At 37.5% G+C, this 19,705-nt stretch overlaps 1 protein-coding gene across 2 annotated transcripts in view; it reads right to left on the bottom strand.

The window, feature by feature from the left end:
- The window catches only part of hcfc1b (host cell factor C1b), a 151,264-nt gene that overhangs the window by 90,719 nt on the left and 40,840 nt on the right, over positions 1-19,705 (bottom strand). For both annotated transcript variants that reach the window (XM_039775220.1, XM_039775221.1), the window contains one exon: positions 1,407-1,567. In XM_039775220.1, the coding sequence (XP_039631154.1) occupies positions 1,407-1,567 (161 nt within the window). The remainder of the gene's footprint in view (positions 1-1,406; positions 1,568-19,705) is intronic.

Raw genomic sequence — 19,705 nt, 5'->3', positions numbered from 1 at the left:
AAACTTTACGAATACATACTATATGAAGCCAAACATGCTCCCAAATATTAATTTATCTTGAAAGCATTTATATCAGAAAAGTCTCCCTCCACATTGTTTCCACAAAAACATACTGTTACTGTTTGGAAGACTCATGAAAGCTGCTGTTGCAATCAAACTATCATTATCGTTAAAGCACTTATGCTATACTATTTTTTGATTACATTTTTAATATTCCAAGAATGCAGAAAAAGAATCTTTTTTAAACCAGAAATATGCCAGATAATGAAGATGGCATTACATGCAGAATCATTGCACAGCCTCATTTGCTTAAGCAAGAGAGAGGGTGTAAACGTAAGACACAAATAAACAAAAAAATGAAACCCTTGATTTACACATTGATGCTTAGGAAAATTGAAGGTTGGTGGTGCACTCGTGGAAAATATAAATTTCTTCATACTTACTGTAGAGTGTGAGATTTAATGTTACTGCCACTGGAGAATGGAGAATATGCAGTGATAAGATGGTTTCATTATTCAACATTGTCATTTGTGTTATTAATGAACATGATCTTCTGACCCTCATCATTCAGAGTAATGGGGATACATTTATCATGTTCCAAAAACAACTGGAAACAGTGAAAGAAGTCAGAAGGACAAAAAACATTTTCATTAGTGTGAGTTTATTTATCTAATTTTTGGAAACAAATGCTCAGCATTAATGCTTCATGGATCCATTCTATGTGTTACAAGCAATAGTTTTAAAGATTTTTAATGGGGCTTGATGGAAGTTATATATAATCAATTTATTTTATATTGACCATCCACATTTTTAAACCATTTTAGCTGGAAGACTGGATGTCTTGCTGAACAGCTACATAAACAATGAGAAAATTAGCACCAAGTGTATTTTATGTAAGTCCACTGCTAATAAAAAGGTTTGAAATTCAAAACAGAAATCGTCAAAGCTTAAAGGGAAATGTTAAGAGATAAAGATTATATAACTTAGCATTATGGTTCTCCATATTTAATGGTGGCTGGTGGATTGTGGGAAGTAAGAGCAAAATGACATGTAATGTTTGATTTAGTTCATAAAATGGAAACCAGACAATGACTGTACTAACAAAGGTCCTCAAAAATGCTCCACTGATAATAACATAAAATGTATAAGTACATACATAATCACATAATTTAAGAATTCATTGTAGACTTACCGCTTGATTAACATAAGCAAGAACAGAAATTAGCAGTCACTGTAATGTTTGATAAAATAAACCCTAAATACATAAACGATTCCATATAGTTTTTCATACAAAGACAGAAATTAAATGCATCACAGAAAAAGACTGTCCGTTCCTTAGCAAACATTATTTGTATCACAATCCTGTGAAAATCAAACAAAGTAACAGATGTGTTTTGTATGCAAACCTGGGAATGTTGTTTTTTGGATCTTCACTGTCATTGGCCAATCCTCCGAATAAATAGCATTTATTTCCCACTAATGAAAAGCTATGTCCTAGGCGAGGACAAGGTGGAGGTCCATTCTTTGGGGCTTTGGGTTTCAGTCTTTTCCACTCCCATCGACTGGCCTAAATGGTGCAAAAATATTTAAAAAAATAAATAAATAAATAAAACTTTATCTATTAGAGTCTATAACTCTTAATAGCAGCGTCTACTACTGGTCACTACTTGAACCATCTACACTAAGTGTGAGTACAGCATTTGATTTTTTATGTTTATATTTTTTAGATATACTGGGAACAAAATACATTTTAATACAGTAGCAGTTGATTCTGCTTGATTTTTTCTGCACCACTTCTAATCCATTCCATACACACACTGAATTCCAGATATTTTTTTCCAATTGTCAATAATGATAGACTTTTAACCCTTTATATAAACAATTTACAAATGTATAATAGTGAAACAAAATTATCAGAAATGCAAAGTATTCAAATGCTGTTCCATCAAGTATTTAAACACAGTCTCAATATAGGGATTTCTAAAGTTCCATGAATTTGAGCATCCTAATATATATATATATATATATACATACATACATACATACATACATACATACACACACACACACACATATATACACAGTGATCCCTCGCTATATCACGCTTCGACTTTCGCGGCTTCACTCTATCACAATTTTTTTTCTCATACACGCTTACATCACTACGCATGCGCTTTCTGAGAACTTTTATCTAAGCCCTACGATGGCTCCTAAATGTGCTGCTTTTTCTAAGCCTTCTGACAATAAAACTAAGTGTCGGAGGAAGATGCTTACTATCCAGGAGAAGGTGAAACTCTTGAATATGATTAAAGATGGCAATACTCTACAAAAGCCTCCTCACGCATATGAAAAGACAGTACCAGCAACTGCCTATCAAGATGTTCTTCAGCCGCGCACCCGGACACCCACTGCCTACTCCTAGTACTTCTTCACTAAAGACAACAACGCACCTGCTGAAGATACTGCACCACCTCTGAAGACTCTCCTACTGAGGTCGTGCCTTCATAGGTTAGTGGTTGTGTGCAATTAAATGTACAGTACAATAATCTACTATATAAAAGCGTTCGGGATTGTCCGCTTATTACAGACTTACTACTTGCGGCTTGAGGCACGCGACGGCCGATGTGAGCAGAGTTCTGGTGCTGTCATCGCTCCTTTGTTTTGTGTGCGATGCGCTGGAAAAATAGACAAAATTATGTCTCTGGAAATAATTAATGTTGATGGAATACAAATGCCTCACCGTGTAGTAAATATCAGGGGAGATGGTGCTTGCTTATTCTCATCTATAGCTTATTTAGTGCATGAAACTCTGTCTTAAGCGGTACAGATTCAGGCTGACACTGTACGACTTTGGACAGGCACTTGAGGGGATAAAAAAAAAACGTAGGTTTTCGGGAGATGTTATGAATGGGCACTTTGATGTTCTCATTCTCTACACTTACATGCCTGATGTACACATGGAGTGCACAAAAATTGAGGATAAAAGGCGAGTGCGCCTAGTAATATGATATTTGTAACGTCTCATATGTCTTATTTTCTCTTATTTTGCCTAATATATTGGGTAATACGAGTGTAATGGTGACTAAAGGGTGTTATTTCATGTCTAGAGGGCTATAATAATGTTAAAAAACGTATTTAGAAGGTTGTAAACAGGTTTTCTATACTCTAACTGCGAAAATATTCAATTTATAAATAAAGCATCCTACTTCGCGAAAATTTTTTTTATCACGGTAGAGTCTGGAACGGATTAACCGTAATAAACGAGGGTTCACTGTATACAAAAAGAAGAAAAAAAAAAACTTAACTGCGCTGTGATTGGGGTATAATTTGATTTTCTATTAATTTGCTTTATAGCATAGTACAAATTATCTTTTAAAAATAACAGCGCTGCCCTGGACATTGAGTAGAGTATCCAAAATCAACAGACTCATGGTTTCACTGGGGATGATTTAAGCCCAAGCTGCTTTACTAAAGATATTAACAATGATTCAATCTGGCTACAATCTGATCCAGTTCCTCATAATGACTTTACCTGATCCCTAACAACAATAAAGTAACTTTAAACCAGAAACACATGAACAATTTTGGTTAAGACTAAAAGAACAAAATGGATACTTATGAGAAATTGTTAATGTAAAAATAAAAATGTTACAGCTTAGTTTAATCCACACAGTCAACCCATACCACTTTGTTAATTTTACAAATAGCACACATTTATGCCTTAACATATGTTATCTTAAAATATCACATTTAATAAAACCAATTCAGAAGCAGCAGCAATGTACCAAAACACAACAAAAGAGAGTTTGTAAAGTGATACTCCCTTTGCAAACAAATAAAGACTGAGTCATACCACCAAACTGAATCTGAATCAATGTTATAGGAGGAAATATTAGTGTTTTACTTCTTTAGCAGCATCCCCATTCCTCCAAAGTTCATGAAGATTATTAGGAGAAATGCACCTGTGATTCAATTGATTCTTTTGCTACTACAGGTGCCGGTCATAAAATTAGAATATCATGACAAAGTTGATTTATTTCAGTAATTCCATTCAAAAAATGAAACTTGTATATTAGATTCATTCATTACACACAGACTGATGTATTTCAAATGTTTATTTCTTTTAATTTTGATGATTATAACTGACAACTAATGAAAGTCCCAAATTCAGTATCTCGAAACATTAGAATATCAATTAAGACTAATGCAAAAAAGGATTTTAGAAATGTTGGCCAACTGAAAGGTATGAACATGAAAAGTATGAGCATGTACAGCACTCAATATTTAGTTGGGGCTCCTTTGGCCTGGATTACTGCAGAAATGCAGCGTGGCATGGAGTCAATCAGTCTGTGGCACTGCTCAGGTGTTATGAGAGCCCATGTTGCTCTGATAATGGCCTTCACCTCTTCTGAATTGTTGGGTCTGGCGTATTGCATCTTCCTTTCACAATACCCCATAGATTTTCTATGGGGTTAAGGTCAGGCGAGTTTGCTGGCCAATCAAGAACAGGGATACCATGGTCCTTAAACCAGGTACTGGTAGCTTTGGCACTTTGTGCAGGTACCAGGTCCTGTTGGAAAATGAAATCTGCATCTCCATAAAGTTTGTCAGCAGCAGGAAGCATGAAGTGCTCTAAAACTTCCTGGTAGACGGCTGCGTTGACCTTGGACCTCAGAAAACACAATGGACCAACACCAGCAGATGACATGGCACCCCAAACCATCACTGACTGTGGAAACTTTACACTGGACCTCAAGCAACATGGATTCTGTGCCTCTCCTCTCTTCCTCCAGACTCTGGGACCTTGATTTCCAAAGGAAATGCAAAATTTACTTTCATCAGAGAACATAACTTTGGACCACTCAGCAGCAGTTTTGTCTTTAGCCCAGGCAAGACACTTCTGACTCTGTCTCTTGTTCAAGAGTGGCTTGACACAAGGAATGTGACTGCTGAAACCCATGTCTTGCATAAGTCTGTGCGTGATGACTCTTTGTGAATCTCCCCCACAGTTTTGAATGGGTTTTGTTTCACAATCCTCTCCAGGGTGCGGTTATACCTATTGCTTATACACTTTTTTCTACCACATCTTGTCCTTCCCTTTGCCTCTCTATTAATGTGCTTGGACACAGAGCTCTGTGAACAGCCAGCCTCTTTAGCAATGACCTTTGTGTCTTGCCCTCCTTGTGCAAGGTGTCAATGGTCGCCTTTTGGACAACTGTCAAGTCAGCAGTCTTCCCCATGATTGTGTAGCCTACAGAACTAGACTGAGAGACCATTTAAAGGCTTTTGCAGGGGTTTTGAGTTAATTAGCTGATTAGAGTGTGGCACCAGGTGTCTTCAATATTGAACCTTTTCACAATATTCTAATTTTTCAAGATACTGAATTTGGGACTTTCATTAGTTGTCAGTTATAATCATTAAAATTAAAAGAAATAAACATTTGAAATACATCAGTCTGTGTGTAATGAATGAATCTAATATACAAGTTTCACTTTTTAAATTATAGACTCTACTAGGAATGTTAAAATCCAAGAAATTTGGTAATTATTTTATATAAAGAAAATGAAGTGGGTAAACATTTAAACATAAATCTTCACTTGTTAATATCAAGAAAATCAAAATAGGCATATTTAAAATTAGTCTTAATCTTTGAGATTACTGCTGGAACCTAGGGCCATGTGGACCACACTGTGCTTTTAAAATGTCTGCTAGCATTACACAAAGGCTCCACAAATTATTCCATGTTTTATACTAATGTAGGCCGCTAGTGCTTAAATGTTGGGAGTATGTGTTCTTCTGTTTGGTATTACAATTTCTTTTTTTTGGTCTTGGACACTTGCTGTGCACTCACTCTCTCTGTACTACAGCAAACATGAAGCAGCTGATACAAGTAGCTTGATTCTGCCTGCTTCCATTTGTTTTTAGCTATTTCACTTCAACATATAAAAAGGGAATAAAGTAAAAAGGAATTTGAATTGGAAGATTTGTTGAATTTTATTCAGCCAAGTAAGACCCATTTATGTGTACACGGTTTTGCTCACTCCTTGCTGGGCAGGCACAAAGTAGCGGTTGGGGGTTGGAGGCAAGAGTGACTTGGTTCTGCCCTCTTACATTTGTTTGAGCCAATTCACTTGGGGGAATTTAAATGGTGGGTGACTTGAACTTTACCCTGAAACCTATGTAAGAACTTGCAATCCTGGCCACACCTTAAATTCCTTTGTACCTCTCCATCAGCATCTCAATGAGTGAACGTCACTTAGAGAGTAAAACTGAATCATAAAAAAAAAAACAAGTATTAACTTTTACAAGTAGCCAAAATTTACACCAGGTGTTACAGACTCAAATGAAATGTATGTGATTATAGTATTAATAATAATAGCAGCTCACTACTATACGTGTAGCGCCTTGTCTCGAACCAGGTACATTTGAGTTATAAGACAACAGGTCTTACCTCTGCCTCTTACCTACACCATTCAAGAATACATATTAGCTTACTGTCAATTGACAGTTGAGCTTGGGTTTTTAACTCATTGACAGCAACATGCAAATCAAATGCTTTTGTCCTTTGGTTATATTCTTGAATAAAAGCGCACGTGTTTATCTGATATTTGGACTAAAGTCTTCACACATTATACACTTCACGTAATTATTAGTATAACATGGAAAAACTTTCTGCTTTAGGTATGTGTTCAGCATTTCTTGGCTCGCATTTCCTTTCATCCTACACTAACCCAGATCTTTGTAGACATGGAACACACATGAAATGCATGTATTCCAAATGACGATATACAGCATTATTTACCCTATACAATTTCAGGCACCTCACACGCAGAAAGAAGCCTTGGCTTGAGTTGGGAGAAATTTATGCCCGAATTAAGCTCTGTCTTGATGGGACAGCAGGCTGCATGTGCTGATCGATACATTTACAAAAGAAAAGGCGTTTATGGAGAGATGCAAAGGAATTTAAGGTGGGCCAGGATTACACATTTTTGTAGGCTTCAGGGATTCTATTGTTAAGACCTATTTATGCAACACAAAGTAAGACAGCTCTTAGTCATATGTGTGCCACTTACCTCTGATACAGCAAATGCCATACCTTTAATATTGATCATTACTTTGTTGAGGAATTCTACATACATACTCTGAAATAGAGGTACTAAAAAAATAAGCTGCATTGCCACTCCAGTTGGAACTAAGAGGGGAAAAAAACTATTACAGCATAAGCCTCTTCAGTGTTAAACACAACCTTTTAAATATTCACATAAACTTACATTTTTTAAAACTAAAATGTTTAACAATAAACTGCTATGGGCACCACCATCCTAAAGATGTGTGTGTAAGCCAAATAAGCAGCCTTGCTGCAAATAACACCACTAGTGTTTAAAAAGGTTAAAGCAGTATGTGCTTAATAACTTCAACAATTCTTATAAATGATGATAAACATTGCTTACTGTATTCACTATAATATGTCCTGAACACAAGAAAGTTAAAATACTTTTTCCCTTAGTCTGAACACCCATAGTACACAAAGTTAGTATCTCAGAGTCACTGCTTAACTATAGCCTTACTGCTAAATCATTGCCTGTGTTACAAATTGTGCAACTGCCAGTAATGGAGAGCTTACTAGAATATGTTATGTCTATATATGTCATTAAAGCACACAAAATGAGGACAACCTAGGAAGGGTTTCAAAACCTGTTTTATAAAGGTATGTCAGAGGTTGCTTTCTTGTTACACTTGATTTGATTCAACTCTACAAATATGATTTAAAGAATCAACCTGCAACTTTACAAGGAGGCTATGCAGTAACCTTGTTTTTTCTATAAAGTACACTTTTAATTTGGAAAAGTGTAAGAAAGGATGGATCTTGCATACATATTTCTTTTTAATTTTGCTAATCTGTTTTGAACCTCAAATTGCCATTTAAACTTTTTTTACTCACATCACTAGTCCCTATTGTATCTGCCGAAGAGGTCTTACAGAATGGCAATCTTTATGCTACCTGGCAAATGAAGACATGGCAGAAAATTCTGACAAAAGAGATAATACCAAATAAAGAGCACACAAAAGTTTAGTAGTGGTTTGGTTATCACAAATCAGACCAAACACAAATAAACCCAGTATGTAAGATAAGCTGCTGCCAGGTACCTTCAAATAATAACAATACAACAAATCTACTAGACCACCTCAAAAGATACATCCAATCAAATATGAAGATTGTCAGAAAGGACACTCAACTGATGTGGCATGCAAGCATTGGTGCAGTACCTAGACAGCAGTCCATTGTGTCGACTTTTGCAGCCATGACCCCTTAAAACAGAATTAAAAAGGCATCATGACACAGTGAATGCAGTTATCAACTTTGTGGTGTTTTTTTAAGACAGCCATAACTATTGAAAGTCCTTGGCTCAATGTATCAACTTCCTGGCAGAAAACATTTTCTCACACTGTGCTGCCACAGCTTTTCAATGAATGTCAGGTGAAGTTGGAAATTGTGTTAAAAGACACAAAACACTTTGCAACTACCACAGATTTAAGTTTTAGGGCCTGGCATCAAAGCCATACATAACTTTTACAATAAAAAGCATTGACATGCAATGGAATTTATACACCAAAAACTTCCAAAATGTCCCCCCTCCTGTGGCTAACATGGTAGAAACCATCTCAGTAGTGCTCGAGGACACCCTGTGATCCTGAGGCTTACAGAGGATCACCAGGTATAACAATGGACAGTGCAGCAAGCATTGTCAAGGCTGTCTTGCTTAAAAAATTGGATCATCTGCAGTGTTTCAGCACATACAAAATAATATATTTTTATGTTTATTCATATTTTTTTGTTTGGTTGATATCTTTATCTAAAGCAGAGTACAACAACTGAGACACAGCTAGTTAAGAGTTTCTTCTGTCACTTTCAACTACGTCATAGCCCAAGCAGTTTAAGTAACTTGCTCAGAGCAACATAGTACCAGAAGAAAGGTCCAAATAATTAACTTATGATTTGATTTCCAAAGAGTTTACCACAGCTCTGCACAGACCTGTAAGCCATGTACTCTATGTTACTGTTCAATATTTACTATAGAAACTACTGCTGCTATCAGAACCCTCTGCTTTTTCCAAGAGAAAGTGCTGACAACTTTGTTATACGCACACTTATGGGTGTCACTTTTGCTGATCTCTCAACGGTAGCAATAACAAAATCACAATATATTATCAATTATTAATAAACTATTATTGTTGTGCTAGTGATATATAAGCTTATATTACTCAAATGTTTGCACTGTTACATTTGCATTGGTACATATCTTGCCAGTGCAATATTTCACTGGAAACTTCAGTACTGTATCTGTTAAGGAACTTTTGAATACAGTTTGCGTGTGTGAGTTATTTGTTGATAATAAACCATATTGTAAACTACAATAATTAACTTGTTTATTCTGTCTGTAGTATTAAGATATTCTTACAGTAATATAAAGTTCTATATATTATAATAAATATTGAGATTGATCAATACAGTAAAAACTATCAATAATATTTTTGGCCATATTACCCAGCTCTATGTTATCTCCACCAACACCAATGACAGTGCCATCCAGCATATCGATTTCACATGCATTTTGAAGTACCTCTGTGCTTATATGAGGGCTGCTGCTATCACTTCTTGCTGCTCAAGATAGTGATCAAACATTTTCAGTGTACCATTTATTGCATTATGATGGTGACCATCAGGGTATATGACATCTTAAACCTGAAAATGCCCAACTAGCTCATCTTTAATAATACTAGACCATACCAGTACCCCACCTTCATCTTACTGGTGTCTGAGTCGAAGTGGAGCTCTGTGCCCATTACTGATCCAGCCATGGGCCCATCCATCTGCTCTGTCAAGAGTCGCCCTCATCTCATCAGTCCATAAAACCTTTGAAAAAATCTGTCTTCAGATATTTCTTGACCCAGTCTTGATGTTTCAACTTGTGTCTTGTTCAGTGGTGGTTGCGTTTCAGCCTTCCTTACCTTGGCCATGTCCCTGAGCACTGAATACCTTGTACTTCTGGGCACTCCATATTGGCTGAAGATCTGGAATGCGACAGCACTGGAGGATAATGGGTTCCTAATAACTTCACGTTAGATTCTTCTCAAATCTTTGGCAGTTAATTTGCATCTTCTCCACCCCCGACACATTTCTTCTGGCCCTGTTGACTATTTGTAACAAAATGTTTGATGGTTCTGTGATCAAGCCCCAATATCTAATATATATATATATATATATATATATATATCTATATATATATATATATATGATATATATCTATATATATATAATATATATGATATATATCTATATATATATAATATATATGATATATATCTATATATATATAATATATATGATATAGATATATATATATAATATATATGATATAGATATGATATATATATATATATATATATAGATATGATATATATATATATATTGTCACCTTGTGGCAGTAGGAGGCGGATTGATTCGATAGCACCTGGGAAACCACTTTCGCCAGGGAATGGTGGGGTATTAACTTTCTCCCTCTGCTTCCTCATAGAAAAAGACCTTCCTGCACCATAGGCCTGGATTGACCCAGTGATAGATACTTCCGCCCTTCCTCCGCCATCTTGCCCTGACGTCATCCTTCCCATCCTCCCTGCGGTCCTTCCCGGCATTCCCTCCACTTCGGCTCCTCCCCAATAAAATGGCGCGCGCCAGGAGTCGGCGTCGCGCATTATGAACTATTTTGTTTATAATATTGACCCTTTTGTTTTTGTATTTTACAATATACGGGGCGGAAAACTCCAACACTTGCTACTGTCTCCTCGGTCTTTACAATATATATATAGATATGATATATATATAGATATGATATATATATAGATATGATATATATATATATATATCTCATATATATATATATATATATATATATATATATCATATATATATATATATATATATATATATCTCATATATATATATATATATATATATATCTCATATATATATATATATATATATATCTATATATATATATATATATATATATATATATATATATATATATATATATATATATATATATATATATCTCATATATATATATATATATATATATATATCCAATATCGAATTTCAAGAGTGCTGCATCCCCCGAAAGACTTTTTACAATTTTGGACTTTTTAGTGTCTGTTAAATCTCTTTTTTGGCCCATTGTGCCTGAGGAAAACAAGCTGCCTAATAATTCTGCACTCCTTGATATAGGGTGTTGATCTCCTTAGGCCACACCCTCCCTCATTACACAAATACACATCACCTGATATGCTTAAATCCAATAACTATTCAGGTTTGTACAACTTAAGAGTCGGAATACATACTGTAAATAAAAATGATATGGTCAAAATACTCACTTGCGTAATAATTATGCACACACTGTAAAGCATGGGATTCAAAATGAAGCAGAGTTTGAAGCACAAAATCTCACCTTTTCCTAGGTAAAGGCTGCGATTGTGACATAAGTCAGGTTCACCCTGGACATCCAGATGTAAGCAGTTACTGAGATGCTCTCTGCTTATTGCAGGGTTTCCTTCACACTAATCATTCCATTGATGTATGGGGCTTGCAATACAGAGCCACTAAAAGGCAAGTGTAAAGAAATGCTATACTTAGGTTTTCGACTGCTCATGGACATGCTAGGGCTTCTCATCCAACTTGACAAAAAATGAGCTCATGTCCTTCACAATAAAGACACCAATACACCTTGTTATTTCTTTGGCCTTAGCAACTGGCTCCTGAAGCGGGACTGCATATTTGCCAGAGACGTTTGATCTTTGTCAAATTGGTTCTTTGTAGGCAGGGACATATATTTATCACTGTGATGTAGGGCTGCACAATTAATCATATATTAACTGTGATTAAGATTACAGATGCCATGATATGCTTATCACTAAAAATAGTGATTACCTCATTCCGTTTAGTACTACTGATCTATTACAGACAGAGTGCCCAAAGATTCAAACTGCAAAACAGCAAGTAAGTGTTGTAACCAACCAGTATATGAGCAAGTAATCTATCACCGATACATTCAAGTGCACAGGTGAATCCTAGGTACTCACATCATAGATTGATACAGGCCACTGTGCTAAATTACAACAATATCTTTTAAACAAAATAAAAATTTCATTTTTGATGGCAGCTTCTTTCAGAAAAATTGAGAAGTATAAGCAATGCTAAACTGAATTTGCCTGACACTAACAATTTTGAGTACAAAAATGAACAGAAATTATTTTCAATAGCAATGATAAGGATTAATACAGGAAACTGGGAAGGTTTTGAGTACTGCACCTAAAATATTTATAAAACCATCTAAAATTCATGGAAGCTAAACAGTAATAAACTAGCCAACCAGCGGTGTACCATATGCCGCATAATCAGGCCGGTTTTTTAATGATTTTAAAGCACAGGGAGAAAATTAACATTTGAAAAATCAGTAATGTAATAAATCAGCAAGAAAAGCAACATTGTAACAATGCACGGAACGAACCAACACACAATCATCTGTGCGGCGCTCAGGAGGAGAGGAGAAGGACATCTACTCCGCTCCCTCCGTCATGCTAGTCTGCTGATTTCTCGTGCAGTATGCACTGCCTGTTCATGTGCCCACCTCCAAATCGTCACTCGAGTCGTTGTCTTTGCACAGTCCAGATGCAGCTGTGACTCACATAGACTTTTCATTGCTCTGTGCAGTTTTGGCTGCTTTTCTATATATAATCCACCAAGACACCCGACCACGATATTAGCGAGGTGGGAGGGGGGTGTGTACAAAGGGTAGGGACGTAATGAGTGGGAGCGTATGAGTCGCACTTAGTGGGAATTACCCACACCTCTCCGTGCTGGGTAGACACACACTCAATCTCATGCATAATTATTTATTGAATGCTTAACACTTCTGGAAAGACACGGTTGTCTAAAACAGGTTGGTGTGAGAATACAACAGTAAGTGAATGAAAAGATGGAACTCTGGAGAGAGCAAAATACAACACAATAGTGAACCCGTGGCATAACAAACGCCGCGTGGCTCAGACGTACATGTGGACTCTTAGCACAGACGAAAGGGACTAACTGGGTAGTCGGTGAGTTTTTGCGTCCGGGTAAATGGGCAGGCAGTGTGAATGCCTAGAGAGCGAGGGTAGACACCAGCCGGTGAAAAAGGAGCGTTGGTGGGCAGGGGAACGTCTTCCGTGTTCTTGCAGGAGCATCTAAGAAGACGCATGTTTGTCACGGATGCGAATAGCTGCATGTAGCGTGTAAAACAGTTTGCTATGGTGGGCCAGCGGTGAATGCGTCGTAACGAAAACTTCGGTTTTAAAGACTGCTTACTTCATTGTGCTTTAACCTCAGTTGTAAAGGATTGTTTTAAGGATCCCATGGGATACACCTCGCAAACCGTTTCACACGCTGCATATGGCGATTCACCTCCGCGAGAAACATGCACTGTATGTGGCCCCTACGACAGTCGAATATAAATGACGCCATTTTTTCTGTGTCGTCGCGTCCAAGTTGGTGGGTGTGGCCCTGCGAGTTGTCGTCGTATCCAATGGTCTTGGAGTTGGTGGGCGTGGCTCCTTCCTGCGTGCGCCATAGGTTTCTCACTTGTCGGCGACTTAGTGAATCCACGCCCCTTCAGGCGTGCTTTCCATGGTTGTCTTGCCTTAGTGAATTATATATATAGATTTATTACTTGTTTGCGCTGACTTGTATCTGTATCCAGCAGGCCATTGAAGGCAAATTCTGATAATCGAACTCATCACGTTTTATTTCTCAAAAGACAAGGTCCCAATTAATACTGAACAAAGCAAAGATTTTCAAGAGTGATCTTACATCCAGGGTAAGAAACGCCATCCCCCTGCAATTATTTTTGCGAAATTGCATTGCCAAATGAAGTTAGATTAAATTGAAGTTGAGTAGACCTATGGTAGCACACCTAAGAAAAAGTAACAAATGTGGCAAAAACCTGAACAATTTTGGAACATCATCTTACAGAGAGATAAACTGAAGATTCTAAGAAGAAGCAGGTGAACTACACAGGCCTTGATCAAGTTCAAATCCTAAAAGTCGGAAACAGGAGAAACAGACAATCCAGTAAATAGCCAATAAAAGGAGGTTTATGGAGTTTTGCACTGCTTTTGTATACTTAAAACACCAGCAAAACCAAGGAGCTGGTGCTGAATTTTGGGAGACCCAGGCCCCTCCTGGACCCCGTGATTATCATTGGCGACTGTATGCAGAGAGTGCAAACCTATAAATACCTGGGAGTGCAGCTGGATGATAAATTGGACTGGACTGCCAATACTGATGCTATTTGCAAGAGAGGACAGAGCAGACTAGATTTCCTTAGAAGGCTGGCGTCCTTCAACATCTGCAATAAGATGCTGCAGATGTTCTATCAGACGGTTGTGGCGAGCGCCCTCTTCTATGCGGAGGTGTGCTGGGGAGGCAGCATAAAGAGGGACCTGGACTAATGGGTGAGGAAGGCAGGCTCTATTGCAGGCACGGAGCTGGACAGTCTGACATCTGTGGCACAGCGACAGGCGCTAAGCAGGCTCCTGTCAATCATGGAGAATCCATTGCATCCACTTAACCGATTCATCTCCAAACAGAGGAGCAGCTTCAGCGATAGACTGCTGCCACTGTCCTGCTCCACTGACAGACTGAGGAAATCGTTCCTCCCCCACACTATGTGACTCTTCAATTCCACCCAGGGGGGTAAACATTAACATTATACAATGATATTGTCTGTAATACCTGCCTTGCACTCTCCACCCTGCACTATTTAATTAATATTGTTTTTATCAGTATGCTGCTGTTGGAATATGTAAATTTCCCCTTGGGGATTAATAAAGTATTCACCTATGTTAAAATACAAAAAAAAATTTAAGGACAAGAAAAGTTGCCCATTGAAAAAGACGATGGGGTTTGGAGAATGAAGAGGACTCGAGAAGTAGATTATTCCTTGATCATTCAATTATTGCTTGACTTGACTAAATGTTATCCTCATCATCATAATAATTTTCTTTCATGGATATGCAGTTGGTTGTGGATGTAGCTCACAGGGAGACTCAAAGTTATTTATGAAATTAAAATTGAAGTTAAATTTTGACATACAAATCTTGGGTTTCAATATTAACACTCCAGCATTATTTAGCAGTGGCATATTCAATTAACTAAAAAATACTAGCTAATGACATTTTAGGTAACATGTTTACATTTATACATTGTGGCTGCGAATTAGGGCTATCAGAAAAAACATCACTGAGTATAATTTTAATCTGTATTTTAGAAAAATGAGATTATAAAAGGACAATGCTTATTTTTTTACACTAATTTCAGCTAAGTGTTACTTCAAACGTGCTATGCTGCAATACTCCTATTCCATTTCACTTTTGAACCATGGATACTGATTTTTTTTGCTGTAAAACCATTTAACATTCATTACAGCAGATAATAAAAGCTGAGTTCCTTTCTCAATAAACACAATGGGAACTGTGATATTTCTGATTTTACTTTTATTTTTATAACAGCTTTAAAAGTACAATTTTAAACAGTATTTTTAGTGTCAGAAAAACATACTTGGGTATATTAACAAACATGCATCTTTTGGAGGTTGCTTTCTTGACATAATTCATAAAAAAAGGGTGAAATGGAAAAAAATGAAGGCTACATGGGTAATATGTTTGCTGAATCTGTAAAGGGAGAAAAGAATCCCATTTAGTTTAATCCAGCAGGTTATCCTTTGACTACTGGCACATCATGTTCTACAAATTTCAAAAATTGCACAGATCTACACGCTTATTTCTTTCTACAAGCGTTTTTTTGTCCTTAAAAATAAAACAAACACTGTTTGCGATTTGTTTTAAAATGTTTGCAGCAGAGTTTTTTTTTTAACTTGGCTGCAGAATTTTTAAGTTGCTGTTAATGAAAAGTGTATGCCAAATAAATCATATCAAATCAAAGACAGACAGACTCAGGAATAGTTTCTTTCCCAGAGTCATAACTACATTGAATCTCAATATTCACTGAACACCTTTCTCCACGCCTGTCTCTGTCCCTGTCTCCTTTCTCTCACCTTCTCTTGCAACTCACCTTTTATTCTGAATGTGCAATAAACCTCAGTGTAATAATCACACTCTATGGGCAACATTGCTCTATTTGTTCTATGTGCAGTATTTTATGTTATTAGTATTCTCTGTATAATATTTATATCATGGATAATTCATTGTGCATGACCAGTAATATTTCTTGTTAAGTAATATCACATTTGTTTCCTTGACAATACACATTAACTATTTACTAAATTTTTAAAATATATTCTTTTTATACAGTAATTCCTCGCTATATTGCGCTTCGTCTTTCACGGCTTCACTCTATCGCGGATTTTATATGTAAGCATAACTAAATATATAACGCAGATTTTTTGCTGTTTCGCGGGTTATGCGGACAATGGGTATTTTTACTTCCTGTACATGATTCAGTTGGTTTGCCCAGTTGATTTCATACAAGGGACGCTATTGGCGGATGACTGAGAAGCTAACCAATCAGAGCACGCAATTAAGTTCTCCTGACTGAGAAGCTAACCAATCAGAGCATGCAGTTATGTTCCTGTGTGCTGAAGGCAGTGTTAACCAGGAAGTCTCGTCTCGCTCATTCAGCATCAACGTGTTTCGCTGTGTAAAGAGTTAACTTTTGTGCTCTTTTGTGTTTATCTTTGTGCATAGTCAAGCCCTTCATTATGGCTCCAAAACGATCTGCTCCTGCTACTGCTTCAGGGGCCGTGCCCAAGCGCCAAAGGAAGATGTTAACAATTGCCGAAAAGGTAAACGTTTTGGATTTGTTGAAGGAAGGGAAAAGGTACACCGCTGTAGGACGCCATTACAGCATCAATGAGGCTACAATTCTTTTTATTTAAAAAGTAGGAAAGGAATATAAGATCTATGGCCACAGTGTCCTTTTAACCAGGGTGCAAAACGAGTTGTAAGTGGTTGTAATAAGACAGTAGTCTAGATGGAATCTGCTTTAGGGATTTGGATTGAAGACTGCCGAAAGAAGAACAATGGCAGTGCTTCACAATCGCCTGAAGTGGCTCCTTCAAAAAGGGCTGTAACGCTCTCCTTGGTTTGTGCAGTAAAACTAAACTCATTGTTATTGGACAAGTCATCGTGTCATTGTTGGTGAGTAACCATAATTAATTTTCTACTTACAGTACTTAGTACATGTACCGTACATTTAGTGTCACTTGACACACATTTACTGTATACAATTTTTCTTGCATTGTATGTATTTATTGCTGGTGGCCTGTCTATCGTAATGGCTGTAACATATGTGATATCGGAGACACTCGATATCTTTAAAATAATATTTAGGTTTTACTGTATATAAACAGTGTGTTTACATACATAATTTCAATGAATCTTACCTAATATCTAACAGAATATAAGGGATTAAGCTGTATAACTGTGCAAGGAATATTTATAAACAGTGTGGGAGAGTTTATAAGGGCTTAAATTATATAAAAATAACCATACAAACATATGGTTTCTACTTTGCGGATTTTCACCTATCGCGTTGTCTGGAACGCAACCCCCGCGATCGAGGAGGGATTACTGTATATCAGTTTTATATTTTGTAATATATAGTTACTGTAAAAATGACTGTTTTCTTTTTTCATTGCATCTAAAGGAATAGCTGATCTGTAATTTCATTATACATGGCATAATGACAATAAAGGCTTCTAAGCTATACTAATAAAAGGCAAAGCCCTCACTGACCGACTCACTGATCACTAATTCTCCAACTTCCCGTGTAGGTAGAAGGCTGAAATTTGGCAGGCTCATTCCTTACAGCTTCCTTACAAAAGTTGGCAGGTTTCATTTTGAAATTCTACGCATAATGGTCATAACTAGAAGCTATTTTTCCCCATTTACTGTAATGGAGTTGAGCTCGAAAGCTGTGGGGGCGGAGTTTCGAGTGACATCACGCCTCTCACGTAATCACGCATTACGTAGAAAACCAGGAAGAGCTACAAAAAGCGCTGAAGAAAACATGCATTATATAATTAAGAAGGCAGCGAAACAATTAGAAGCGAGCAAGTGACATATAAAACCATATTCAGCGGCTCATGAACTGGCGCGTGCGCAGACAAAAGCCAACAGTTCCAAAGAGTGCTGAACAAAAACCGAATTACACTGCTACGCTCAAATAGACAAACCACACGCGCTGGCGCAATAGTAGAGCCTTCGCCTCTAGTGCCGGCGTCCGAGGTTCGATTCCCGAGAGGGGAGGCACTAAGTATGTACACGCGCTTCTCGATTCATTTTACCTTCGCATCCCCTTGGTTTGAGACATATGAAAAAATATGCGATTAACGCAGAAAGACAGATCACCAATTGAAGCTTCATGAATAATGGATACTTTATTCGCGATCAATGATTGTTTTGGTAAAGCCATACTCTGTGTATTCATTTGATGAGCGGTAAAAAGTAAGAGCGAGGGGAGGGTAACTTATTGAGGCACACAGGCAAAACCACAATAGCACGCGGGCTTGATGTACTGTAGTGCACAATCTGAATTGCGCGATCACATTCGAAAAAATATTTCTTTTCAAGTTCTATTTAGTCCATATGTGTCACATCTGGCCCGGCGTGTAATTATATTACGGCCCGCGAGATCATTTTATGTACCGTATTATTGTTATTAATGGCCGGGATATGAAGCACTGGTAACACAATAAACTACAGATCCCATAATGCAGCGCTTCAGCTGCCTTGCCGAACACTTACCGCGTTAATCAAGTCTAGCTTATGATGCTGCAAGTTATTGCGAAGCTAGCCCACACGATGCCAAAGAGAAAAGGTGATTCTGAACATAGAGCCTTTAAAAACCGATGGGAGGCTGAGTATATGTTTACTGACATTGCAGGTAAACCCGTGTGTCTCATTTGTGGAGCTAATGTGGCTGTAATTACAGAATTTAATCTAAGACGGCACTATGAGACAAAACATCAAGATAACCTGAAAGACCTGAATGCAATGCACAAGATACAGAAAGCAGAAGAGTTAAAGAAGAATCTGACACTTCAGCAGACGTTTTTACCTGTACAAAATCACAAAGTGATTTCAAGTGAAGCTACTTTTATGGGAGACACAAATGCACCAGTGCAACTTGCCCCACTTTCCCTGTTGCCAAGTAATGTTGAACCAAGTCGGCTGCGGTGTTCCCAAATCGCACTTTGCTGATAAACTGGCGCACTGCGCACTGAGTTCGCACGGCGCTTTGGTGACTTTGAAGAACAAAAAAAGAATTTTGAGTTGTTTGCAACCCATTTGCCGTCGATGTGGAAACTGCACCTGTGCAGATTCAGATGGAGGTGATTGAGCTGCAGTGTAATGGCACACTGAAGGCAAAGTACGATACTGCACGGCCCACACAGTTTATTCACTCCCTTCACGCACAAATGCTCCAGCTCTGTCTACATGCGGCTCGAACCTTGTGCATGTTTGGTAGCACATATCTGTGTGAGAAGCTCTTCTCAGTCATGAAGACTAACAAAACAGCACACAGGAGTCGCCTCACTGATGAGCACCTGCAGTCCATCCTGAGAATCTCCACAACACAGAACCTCACACC

Source organism: Polypterus senegalus, chromosome 13 (genome assembly GCF_016835505.1).
Source record: "Polypterus senegalus isolate Bchr_013 chromosome 13, ASM1683550v1, whole genome shotgun sequence".
Lineage (NCBI taxonomy): Eukaryota > Metazoa > Chordata > Cladistia > Polypteriformes > Polypteridae > Polypterus > Polypterus senegalus.
This window is presented reverse-complemented; position numbering and strand designations above follow the sequence as displayed.